Source organism: Clinocottus analis, unplaced genomic scaffold (genome assembly GCF_023055335.1).
Source record: "Clinocottus analis isolate CAN_PGR_092001 unplaced genomic scaffold, fCliAna1.0.p SCAF_8, whole genome shotgun sequence".
In the NCBI taxonomy this organism is placed as follows: domain Eukaryota; kingdom Metazoa; phylum Chordata; class Actinopteri; order Perciformes; family Cottidae; genus Clinocottus; species Clinocottus analis.
This window is the reverse complement of record NW_027176240.1, coordinates 12,794,254-12,806,272: the sequence shown is the minus strand read 5'-3', so window position 1 is coordinate 12,806,272 and position 12,019 is coordinate 12,794,254. Positions and strand designations below refer to the sequence as shown.

Below are 12,019 nucleotides of genomic sequence, written 5' to 3'. Positions count from 1 at the left end.
CTATCATTGCACTGGCAGAATACAATATTCTCTAACCAGTGGGTTGCAGATGAAGTTTCAAACTCCCTTCAAGAAAAAAAAAACCTAACATATATAGCACTTCAGTAGGCATGACCAATTAAAACATAAGCATTCTACATGTGATCATGCAGGCATACAGTCTGTACAACAACATTAGTTGTTATTCTAATACAAATAAAAAACCTGACTTTTGCACACTTAACCCAGTTTGTTGGTAAAACACTCCACATATGTTCACTTTTATTGTCTAAAATACACATTACCGTGATGACACTGCCATCTGCAGGGCCTTTTGATTAATTGAAGACAAAGAAAACAAGGAAAGCAAGAGGAATATCATTGAAAGGGCACAACAATAACAGAACAAACTGAAGACACAATATCATTAACTCTACAGCTACATGTGTTAATCATATTGAACTCAGCCAAAAAGATGTATATAAATGCTATTCAAAATAGAATTAAATTCATCACAACCGTGTTAGCTCATAACATTACTAAGAGTGTATTAGTTGGTGCTACGTAATCATCGGAGAGCTATTTTCTTGCACTTAGTGTATTAAGACCTGTGAATAGGAAGAACACAAAGAAAGAAAAGTCATTTAACCAACTTCATAATATGCATATTTAATGGTAGAATACGATGATTATAAACAGTTCTCAAAAATGTTTTTTTAATTCCAAACAATACTTTGCAGTTCAAACACAATGACCAAATTATACCAACCAAATACTTTCAATAAAACAAGTTAATATTACCATTATGTGCTTATGCTGACTGATGATCATTGCTTAAAACCTCTGTAATAAAATGTTGCTATGTTTTAGGTAAAGCTTTATTCTCCCAACACCAGGTTGGGTAAATGTTGTGCAGAATTCTGCAAATGGCAAAGAACAGCAAGTTTTAAGACTAAAGCAAAGGCTGCGAAGTCTGAGCAACAGTCCTATTTCAAATGCACTCTTTGCCATTAAAAATAATGGAAAAGTGTGGATAAAAAAGTAACTTGTACAAATGACCAGTTTCAGTACAAAAGCTTGTAAAATGTAGTTGTGGTGCAAATCAATGCAGTGTCCCTCTTAAAATTGGTGGGAAACATTTGCAATGGTGAGGACAGTATGTGCAGACGTAACTTGGGCTAGCTCACCAAAAACAACCATTTTATTTTTGTAGCAGCTACATTTCCAGTTCAGCATCTAATATTAATTGAAGTAATTAAAAGTATTAACATAACACATAAATACCACTGAAAAATTAGCATATGACTGGGGAATAGTTTCCCCAAACACAACAATGTTTAAAAGATGGCAGTAGAAAAATAAAAAATATCCATATCCACTGTAATTCCAACATGAACAACTTAAAATTAAAATTGTGATTTTGCTCATGTCTTTGAAAAGTGATTATATGCATTTAAAAACAAAGAGATAATCCAGATGTGATAAATCAGAATAAGGTTTAGATGCAGTGAGGTATTAGCTCCACATTCCTCTTGTCCAACAACATTTGATTCTGCCACAATTCTACTGAAAGAACTTGAGGCCAGCAACGAGGAAGAACTTCTCCAGGAAGATCTCAGAGTCGAGGACTGCGATGTGAGCGGCCCGACCAATAAGGGAGTTGGCTGTGTTGGGCAGGGCATGAATGACATCATATCGCACAAGATTACAGTCTTTGTTCTGAAGTACTGGCAGCAGCAGGTTCTCAATCATCTCAGCATACACAGAACCTGGGAAGGACAAGAGAAACAAGCTGAACAGGGAAAGGTTTGGTCCTGGTTCTTCAGCTAATTTAAGCCCCCCAAAGTGTGGAATTGTATGATGGTATAAAACGCAGTTTGTAAACATCATTAGTCAATCCAAACCCACCTGTTTGTTTGTCCTTTAATGCAGTTTTGCACATTTCTATTCGAGCAGAATGATAGGGCACGTAGCGGTCCTGCAGTGACCCGACCAGTACTACGTTCTTGAAAAACTGCAGACCTTCAAAAATGAGATGAACAATAGAGTTATTTCTACAATCACATATTCAACTGAAATGTATTTTGTTTAAAAAAAAAATTAAAAAAATGAAAAGCTAACCAGATTTCTTGCTGAGCTTGTAAAGGAAAGTTTGGCGAGGATCAGAGTTATCACGGCAAGTCAGCTGAAGGAGTGACCCAGACTTTTTCCACTTCTGCATGAACCAAAGGCCTAGGAACCAACAATTAACAGTCATTTAACAGGCTTCACCACAATGACAGAGTAGAGAGAGAGCGAGAGAGAGTCAGAATACCCACGGCAACTAACGGTTTGCTGTTAATCTGTGTGCCATCTTCTACCAGAAGCTCAACGTATTAAAACTTACCCGTGTTGACCAGAGCAGAGCTGTTGTACAATGTGCCCAGGTGAGGTCCAGAGAGGGAGAGGAAGGTGTGAAGCCTGCTCAGGTAACATTTGAACCTGGGCCTAGTTAGCACTGAGCGAACGATGAGGTTCCCCAAGGAATGACCCACAAAGCTGCAAAGATAGCATAATGACACCAAATCACATTTATATGTCAGTTTACAATGTTACACAACACATTCAAATAAATAACAGAAATTCCTACAGAACACAAATGATGAAGTTGCCTTAAAAACTTGAAAAAAATATGAAATGATGCAAACTTAACAAGCTTTTTTTTTAATCTAATGAACACCCACCCCCACACACTTTACCTTATCTTTGACACTGTGAGATTGTATATCTGAATGTACTGGACTATTTCATCCAGCAGTCGGTCTGTCATTGACTCAAAGTCAGCAAAAGTGTCATTCTGTGGATGAAATGAGCATTAAATGAAAAGAAACGACAAAAGTGTTCCAACTCAACCATGTTGATAACAGTAGTGTCTGTTTGCTTATCCACTCACCTGGTTCCTCTCTGACATTAGGAAGTCAATACGAGAACCAGGCAGTCCAAGCTCCAGGTAAGTCTTCACCAGTCTCAGATCTGCACTGTTACCTGCAGCAGAAACGGGAACATAAAAATACAACAAAAAAAAGACCAAAGGAAGGAATTGACTCTGAAAGATACGGTTCCCTACCATCCAGGCCGTGGACGCAGACTATGAGATGGATGCCTTCTTCACAAGTCTCATCTTCCTCCAAGCTGAAGTAGGGCACGGTGGATGCCAGTTCACATACTTCACTATACAAGAAGCCAGGAAGCTTTAGGTGTTTCATTTCTTCTTTTGCCTTAATGAACCTGAATAATTATGATACAATAGTTGATGAATATTAATTAATATATAATGTGCCAGACAGGACAAATATCTGCATAAAATATAACACGAACGGAGATATGAAAAAAATTGTCCGAGCTGACTCACGCTTTCATCTGTGGCGTGGGTACACATTCATACCACCGCAGGCTAGAGGAAAAGGAGGTGGTGGGACAGGGAGGTCTGTTCAAGCTGTACCCAACACTGCTGGAGGCGAGGTTGGAGCAGATGGGAGCTTTTGATAAATCCTTTGTTTCGTGGGGGTAGCCGATGCCGAGCTGTTCAAACAGAAGACTTGTCTCCGAAGCGGCTGCCTCCCCAACACCACTTTTCTCCTCATCAGCAACACCGTTGACAAAAGCATAACCATCAGCTTCCTCATAGAAACCATTCTCGATCATCTCGCTTTCGGTCTCGTCCTCGTCCTCTTCAACCTGTGGTCCTTCCTGGATTCCCAGTGTAATAGCGGACGTTTCCACAGGGCTGATCTCAGACACATCTGTGCTTGAGCATGAGCCAAAGTAGTTCTCTATCATCCCACGTTTTACCAGGTCAGTGCTACTGGTGGCAGAGTTACTGGACGGGCAGGCAGTATGGGGGTCATTACGGGATTCTTTAACGGCCCCAGAACCAGCCGCTCCCTCTGGTCCAAGATCAGAAATGCCTATTAATTTGGTGTCTGTTTCCAAATCAAACGAAGGCCTAATAAGATGGGAATCACCTGCAGTAGTGTTATCGGTGCAGCCCACGTCAATGGCAGGTCTGTTCGTGATATCACCGGCGAACACTACACTCTGCTCCTGCACCAAAACACTTGACTTTCTGCCTCGAACTTCAACTCCACTGGAGCCTTTTGAGGAACCTTCACCTTCCTCATCTGAGGGCAAAGAGTTGATGGAAGTGAGAGAGGACTGAACTCCACTAACAGCACTGGTATTTTCTGGGTAAAGAATTTCTGCTGCCCCACTGGGCTTTTGCATGGAGCTTTGCTGAACTGGCCGTGGTGCAGGACTCAGGAAGGGCCTCTCGGGCTGAGGGGCAGCCGTGCTTGTTTCAATGATGCCTAGTCCTGCAAAAGTCTGAAGTCCTGGAACAAGCTGAGTGGCAAAGGAGCTCGGCTCACTTTCGATGCCCGAATCCGAGTGTCTAGATGAGGCACTGGGGACTCCTCCATCTGGCAGCCTGATACAATCACTCTTCACCTGTACAGAGACCAGACAGTGGCTACGCTGTGCTGCCTCTGTACTAGGCCTTTCAAAAACAGAGTCCACTACAGACTGCTTTGATTCACAGATGTCCGTCTGGGTGATCTCAGGAATATTACAGTTTACAGTTTCATCAGTCTGACATGTTAGCAGAACAGTTACTTTGTCCCTTTGGTCCTTTTCACTTGGTTTCACCTCAATTTGCTTCAGCCTAGCTGGCCACTGGGGCAGCTTTTGGCCACCATGGTCAACTTGCTCATCTTTGCAAAGCGGTTGGTTGCCTGTAGCAATCACCCCAGTACCAGCCTGAGGATTATTCTGTGAGTCAGTGTTTGCAGGCTTTTTGAAAGAACCTTTTGGACAAGCAGCAGTACTAACATTGTCATCCGCAACAGAATCAGCAGCACTGCTTCCACAATGTGCTGAAGTGGCACCAGAGTCAAAAACTGAATTTGCATAGGTCCTTAGATAACTACTTGAGTCCCTCTGTAATGTATCTTGATCCTCTTCTTGGTTTAGGGGAGCTTCCCCTTCCTTGTGCTTTGGGTCACTATAAGGAGCTTTGAGGTTCTTATAGCCCACCAACACCACAGAGTCCTTGGAGCCCTGTCTAATCAGCTTCTTTGAGTTCTCAGTCTTTGAATTTTTCTTCAGTTTGACTGACTTGCCTTTGGACTTGGGTGGTGGATCATAGCTGTCTGGCCATGGGTTATCCATAGGGGCACACTGAGACTCAGGTATAGGGCTGGCTGCCGCACTGCACTCCTTGGAGTTGGGCTTGTCTGTTTTGTTGGATACCGAGCCAGTCCTTGCGTTGTGCATGCCGAGCCAGGGCCCATCACGATCTTCAGATTCCATGTTGAACATTAAAAAAGCCAAAACAGATTTGTTTAGAAACAAATAGTCAATGTCGACTGGCTGTACATGTAGTTGAGTGGAAATGCTGCATTACTGACCTTCAGTGATATAATCTAGATATCTGTCCTCAAAGATGATTGGCAGGGAGCTAACATCCCCATCTAGGTCTGCACATTCCACTGGAAGTGGAGGCAAAGACAAGAAGTAGCTGGAGCTTTTGATGGCATTAGTCATCTGCTGGTGACTGTGAGCACTGGTGGAGGGAAGGAGAGAGTAAGCTCAAATAAAATCATCCATACTTACATTATCAAGTCTGTGCCATCACCTGCTGGTCTAAAATACTATATTTTATGACAAATCATGCCACTGCAACTTACTGTAGTTCCTGATACGCTAGTGCAGATTGTCTTGGATGTTCGAGACAAAAGAAAGCCTCAGCAAACCGCCTTACCTGTAATGGAACCACATAACAGAGTATAAGATCAAGATGAAGTCTCTTGAGTTTAGTTATGGAACAAAAGAGTATTATTATTCAAGGTAACTTGTCCAATATTTCAACTTAAGAAGTTGGGACTCACTCTCAGTGTATGGTGCTCCATAGCTAGCAGGGCAGCAACATTCTCCTGTAGGGAAACTACCTCTAGGAATTGTCCCCAGAGAGCCATGAGCAGAGAGCAGAGCTGTGCCAGGTTCATATTTACCAGTTCTGCCAGCTCGTCAGGGGACTCGGCTTTCTGCTAAAAGTATGAAAACACAGGTCAACCACCAGAGGGCTCAGATGAGCATTATTCCCTAAAGAACACTAGCTTGTAGTTCTGTGAAACAGGACTTTGCACAATGAGAAGGATTTTTCGAAAAAAAACAATGTTTAAACACAAACGAAAATGATCCCTCTTATTCATGACCCACTCGAAAAGTGTTCCTGGCCAAGTCCGCCTGTATTTTCTTTCCTTTTTCTACGTTTATGGACATCAAGCTCTATAAAAACATAGCAACCACGTGTCACATCACTTGTTGAGCCGAGGAGGCGCTAACTTGAAACAAATCCCACTTAATCATTTACCCATAAAGTTCATAGTTACTAGGTCACAAAGACCTCTCTCGAAGACACTAGTACTAGTTTTTTTACTCAAGCCAATAGTTAAGCAATGATAATTAAGCCATTATGGTTTTCCAATACCTTTTTTGCACCGCTCACAAACAAAAGAAGGGTGTACTATCATAAAAAACAGCTTGTTAAATTAAAATGAAGCAGTATAGTCTCCAAAACAAACAAATATAATATATTTCCATTTCTGTGTCTGTCATAACTATTGTTATTTGATATCCAATATGAGATACTATATTTTGAAAGAAAGTTCTATCTACTGAAACACACAAGAGGAACTTGACTTGCATATTGTGCCACCATCATCTCCAAAAATTCCAATCAATCCACAGCTCTGCATAACAGTCATCGCTCCTAATCGTAAGTGGCCTAACCCTTCAGGACTCCATGATCCAACCGCTAAAGGCTGGTTCTCTCACTTACACAATTATAAAACGTTCCAGAGACTAGTTTTAAAAAAGATAATTTAACCAACTGTGCAGAAACACCTGGAAGCTTGCCAGTCTGCTTCCAAATTAACAAACTTTTTCGGGGCATTGAGCAATCAGTGACATCTCTTCTCCATAATTTGGTAACACACCTTGAGTCACCTTGCAACTATAAAGGATTTACCACTGACACCTCCAGTTCAGCTTTTATTTGAAATTCTACATTACTTGGTAATAAAAATAGTTCCACTTTAATATCTACCAACACAAAAAACAACAACATTGCAAAAGTAAACTATATTCCCTTCAGCCTTTTTGTGCTCTTTTTTAATGCAGCAACTAACCCAGTTTACATGCACCATTTGCTTCCACCCTAACCTGCGTATTGATATGCACATGTATATTTCGTGTTACCTCCTCCTGCCCTATAAACTAAGCACCAGGCTCATTGCTTTCTATGATTGTTTTGGCATTGCTTACTGAAGAAATATGAAAAAGTCTTACCTTGACATGTTCACATAACTCAGCTAGACGGGCCTCTAAGTCGAGTTGTTCTGAGAAGTCAGAGGAAATGCATTACTAAAATTCACTTCTATAATGCATTTATTTATTCATACAGAATTAAAGGGCCTGAAGCACAGGCAGAATAAGGAAGAGGTGTTAGACAACACAGATGTCAGAAAGTACATTTTGTATGACTCGAGCAGAAAGTCCCCTACAGATTCTAGAGAACCACTGCGTTCTGAGACTTTGACCAATGTCTATTTATAAAGATAGTGTATGCATACATACATAAGTATAATGTTTCTGGAAAATGGGACATAAAGAGGACTTGGTGTTTTCTACAAAGAGGAAACTAGCGTGAAGAGGAATAAAAGAAAGAGCAGGCTGATTTGAGGTACTGTAAGGGTCAGGACATACCTATGTAGACGTGCCTTTGACTTCGAGGATAGGGTCTTCTGAGTACTCGCTCATATAGGACTTGCATGCTGGGCTTGGCTAGTAAGATTGCACATATAGGCATATTTAACCTTTTATCATTTGGTATTGGTAAAAATCTGTCTATTTGTGTGGGTTAGGTTTAGTGAGCTACAGTTACAACAATGACTTGTATTTCGGAGCCGTTACAATTTGGCTTCAGTCTACTGGTTAACAGGCGTATCTGATGAGTGCAAGAATAATTGTTAGTATAATGAACTTAACAGTTAAGACTCCTGAATTAACTTAGCGGGTTGCTGCTTGTGTAGTTTAAGGGTAGAATATGTCAATGTGTCGGGATCAGGTGAAATGATATGATATGAGAACTCAACAAACTTGCAAACAAACAGATGCTGAAAAGACAAAACAATGAAAAATACAACCAAAACAAAAAATAATTCAGAAGGTATTGTACTGTATGCATGGCCGTGAGAATACTTGCTCCTTCTCAGTGCTCAGTTCTCAGAGTTGACAATGACAACAATAAAGACTGTGCAGAGATATATTTGAATAAGTCTGAGATTTAGGATTTCATACAACCTGTTATCCCCACATTGTGACATGAGTTGCAGTGAAGCCATAGTGGTGTATACCTAGTTCCATACGATGGGAGGAGGGCAGGTCCTTGGTAATAGAGGTGAAGTAGTCAAAGAGGCCCTGGTAGGCCAGTAGGAGATTGGAGCAGAGGTTATGGTGTAGACTGAAGGCATGCTGCAGACAGGGATCAGACACCAGGAATGTCCTGCCCTGAGGGATTATGAAGGACACAGAAAAGAGGGTATAGATTATTTGATTATGTAAATAATATTACATTACTGTTGTTCTGAACATCAGTTGTAAACAGTCGGTTCATAGCCTCTGCCAGGGGAAAACTAACTGTAAGGCTCAGCAACATAATTATAAAATGCTTTGGCCAATTTTAATTTTGGATTTTATTTAAATAATGTGTTCTGCATTAAATCTACACATCCATAAATAAACTATTAAAAAAAAGTAAATCAGATAAATATATGAATGTTAAAAACTAGGGCTGTGAAATGATTAAAATTTTTAAATCAGATCAAAAAAAAGTTTGTCGCTGAAATTCCAGTCGATTATTGATGCGGCGGTGTTTTATGCCAAACTAGTTTCTTCAGAGCGTAACAGGATGTTCGTCGGAGGTGATAAGGTGCTCAGTGTTGCCAGAATGGTGATTGCGTAGTATCGTACCAAAGGCTCAACATGGTTGTATTTGGAGGATAATTATCCTGCATCTGGCAACCCTGAGATCGGTCGACCAATGACAGTTCTCTCTACAGTCAAAGCTGGCGCAAGAAGGTGAATGTAAGATACCGTTTCAAAACTTGTAAGGGCGTAATAACTAGTTTAACCAAGAGAATTACAAATATCTAACGAGGCAAAATCCTGGACGTTTTTGAAATCCCTGCCGAACGCATTTGTGATGTCTGGAAAAGAGAACATGTCCGGGAAAAAGAGGACGTCTGGTCACCAAGTAATTCTCATTACTCACAAAAGTCCAGTGGTCCCCTGTCAGCGACACATGTTCCGTAGTAGCCATGTAATTTCCCTTTTTGTTCTTTCCAGCTTCATACAGCTAGTGTATTTTTGTCATGATTGTGCGTCTTTGCGGTGCTTTGATGCTCGGGTCCCCCCTTGCCACTCGCAAAACTTTGGTGAACCCCTCATCCTCAACAATATTATTTACGCAACTGTGCTACTCAGCTTGTCACAGGCAGACTTAGTGAGGGGTCCTTGTTGTTCAGTGAGGCTGGTTTGACACATTCCACTTGAACGCCCCTCACCGACCAACGCATGCTTCGTGTTGAGATGGTACTTAAGGCTGGTTGTGCTGCGGTGAAACATCAACGTCTTCACGCAGAGTGAACATCTGACATCTACGTCTGACTGCATTCGAGCGAAAATAGTTGAATTTCCACTCTAATGGAAGCTCATTCTGCGCACGCGTCAAATGCGTTAAAATTTTTTTAACTAATTAATCCTGTAGTTTAATCATAATGCGTTAACGCGTTATTTTTCACAGCTCTATTAAAAACATGATTCTTAATGATAAATTCAACATTACTTTATAGTGGTATATTCATACATCATTATAAATAAATAGTTTTAAACTGTAATACAATAATTATCACAGCCATTAACAAATCCCAACAGACTATTCTGCCAGGTAGTGTCAGGCATTTACTTTGTGTACGACATCCAGGGGTCAACGCTTTATTGTGCTTTCTGCACAGATAACCATCGTGAAATGAATAGTGGTTGATGTGCTGTTGTTCCCAAGCTGCTCATTAATGATGCATCAAGGAATAATGAGGGTTATGGCCTCTGTTCTGTCTGAATAACTCTGGTACATTCACACTAGCACATCTCAGGGGCAGCTTTAGCTGGCCACCATTCTGTCAGGAGAGGCCAATTACTCCTGGCCAAATGTGACGATGGTCTGATAGATGCCCTATCGGTCAACAGTCTGACACATCTTCCTGTGCTTCAAATGCAATGAATGCAACACACCATTCCACTTGAGATGAAGAAGTGTCAATTCCAAGTCCACAGCACAGCCCATGTAATAATCAAAGCCTGTATTACTGGCAGGCAGCTTTGCCTAAGCAATACATGCACGGCTGTTTTTAATCTTTCAGCTCTATTTCTTTCTCATAAAAAGGATGTATTATTAGGTTTATGACATTTACTTTTTCTCAAATGCTTAATTTAGCCCTTTGTAACACAGCAAACTTGTAAAACGATACAACAGTGGCATTTTCAGACATTCATGACAACTCAGTAGTTGAGAAGCATCTCCAAATAAAATACAACCATTTTCAAAGACATTGTCCATCGTGCAATAAAGGCGGTCCACTTACATCTGGTGATACTTGCTTGACATAACTGCCACCGAAAACAACATTTTCCAAAGGTGGGATGACCGAGTCTTTGCTCTGCGGTGGAGCGTTGCGGTTGAGCCACGTGGTTTTCACTGGTCTAGGCAAACTAGGTATACACAGTGTGAAATCAAACTCTGCTTATCACTACAAGAATTGAATGAGCATTTCTAGATAAGTTATAGCAATTTTTATTTGTTTAACGTGTATGTGCATGCCATGTATGATATGTGTTGGAATTTACCGCCAACAACAATAGTAGATAACATGATGGAGATCCATGAAAGAACACTTGAAAGAATTTATAATTGTGTCCAACATGCTTTATTGTGTTAGGTAGCAGTCTGACCTGATAAGGGGCTGATGTAGAGCCACTAGGGAGGCATGGATGGCTACAGACATGACAGACAGGTGGAAGTAGTCAAACATGACATTGACATGTTGGTGGATGCCTCGCTGAAGGTTAAAGTGCAAACGAAGTGTACGGCCACTGATATTCTGTAGAGTACTTGGATCATCTGGCCTGAGGAAATTAAAAAAGGAAGATACAGTGGCCCACATTAGTGCCTCGTTTTGTATAAGAGTTGCCAATATCAAATTCACCAACATTGAAAGAAGAACATGCAGTTAAAATATTTCAACACCTACGTGTAATCACCATCTGTGAAATATAAATCCAAGAAGAGCTGGAAATCAATGTCATTGAGGGACTCCTCCACCTGAGAATATATAAAAAAACAAACAGTGGAAACAGTTGAATTAGAAGCCATTGTGTTAAAGTATATGATGTCCCTAGTGCATCAGTAAGCTCTATACAACCACATTCAAGGTGTGTCTTTTTGATTTGATAGAAACAGCTTTAATAAACCGGATATATTACAAAGCTTTTAGTGACCGAAATTTTGACAGCTTTTGGTTGAAGACAGCACTTGTCCTTCCAAATTGTGTTCATACGTTTGTCAAAAAAGAAAAGATTGTGCCAATATTTCTGCCGCAAAAAGTTTCACACAAACTCCTTTCTCTATTTATTTACATGTATTGCAGAAAACATGTGATGAATGCTATATTAAAATGTCAAAAAAATTAATGTAAATCGGATCCATTTTTAGTCAGCAGAGAGAATTGGTATTATATAGAAAAACATAACATTTGGGCACAATAATACATTTTTCAGGACACGTTTTATAACCTATTATATTTAATCCTATTTCTGTGTTTAGTTGTGTTTTTTTTTAACATCTGCTCCTCAGAACTACAGATGAAAAATAGCCTCTTGGCTAACT

The 12,019-nt window shown here is 40.4% G+C and overlaps 1 protein-coding gene across 7 annotated transcripts in view; it reads right to left on the bottom strand.

Moving 5' to 3' along the window:
- Positions 1-1,458: 1,458 nt before the first annotated feature.
- Positions 1,459-12,019, bottom strand: part of fam135a (family with sequence similarity 135 member A) — a 15,061-nt gene continuing 4,500 nt past the window's right edge. For 4 of the 7 annotated variants that reach the window (XM_068567169.1, XM_068567167.1, XM_068567168.1 and 1 more), the window contains 17 exons: positions 11,385-11,455; positions 11,086-11,259; positions 10,719-10,845; positions 8,433-8,586; positions 7,783-7,860; positions 7,366-7,415; positions 5,904-6,062; positions 5,703-5,776; positions 5,424-5,578; positions 3,371-5,312; positions 3,086-3,246; positions 2,912-3,003; positions 2,718-2,815; positions 2,366-2,517; positions 2,101-2,211; positions 1,888-2,001; positions 1,459-1,748 (listed from right to left, as the gene is read on the bottom strand). In XM_068567169.1, the coding sequence (XP_068423270.1) occupies positions 1,543-1,748; positions 1,888-2,001; positions 2,101-2,211; positions 2,366-2,517; positions 2,718-2,815; positions 2,912-3,003; positions 3,086-3,246; positions 3,371-5,312; positions 5,424-5,578; positions 5,703-5,776; positions 5,904-6,062; positions 7,366-7,415; positions 7,783-7,860; positions 8,433-8,586; positions 10,719-10,845; positions 11,086-11,259; positions 11,385-11,455 (3,918 nt within the window). In that variant the 3' untranslated portion in view covers positions 1,459-1,542. The remainder of the gene's footprint in view (positions 1,749-1,887; positions 2,002-2,100; positions 2,212-2,365; positions 2,518-2,717; positions 2,816-2,911; positions 3,004-3,085; positions 3,247-3,370; positions 5,313-5,423; positions 5,579-5,702; positions 5,777-5,903; positions 6,063-7,365; positions 7,416-7,782; positions 7,861-8,432; positions 8,587-10,718; positions 10,846-11,085; positions 11,260-11,384; positions 11,456-12,019) is intronic. The other 3 variants (XM_068567171.1, XM_068567172.1, XM_068567173.1) reach the window with 3 other exon arrangements.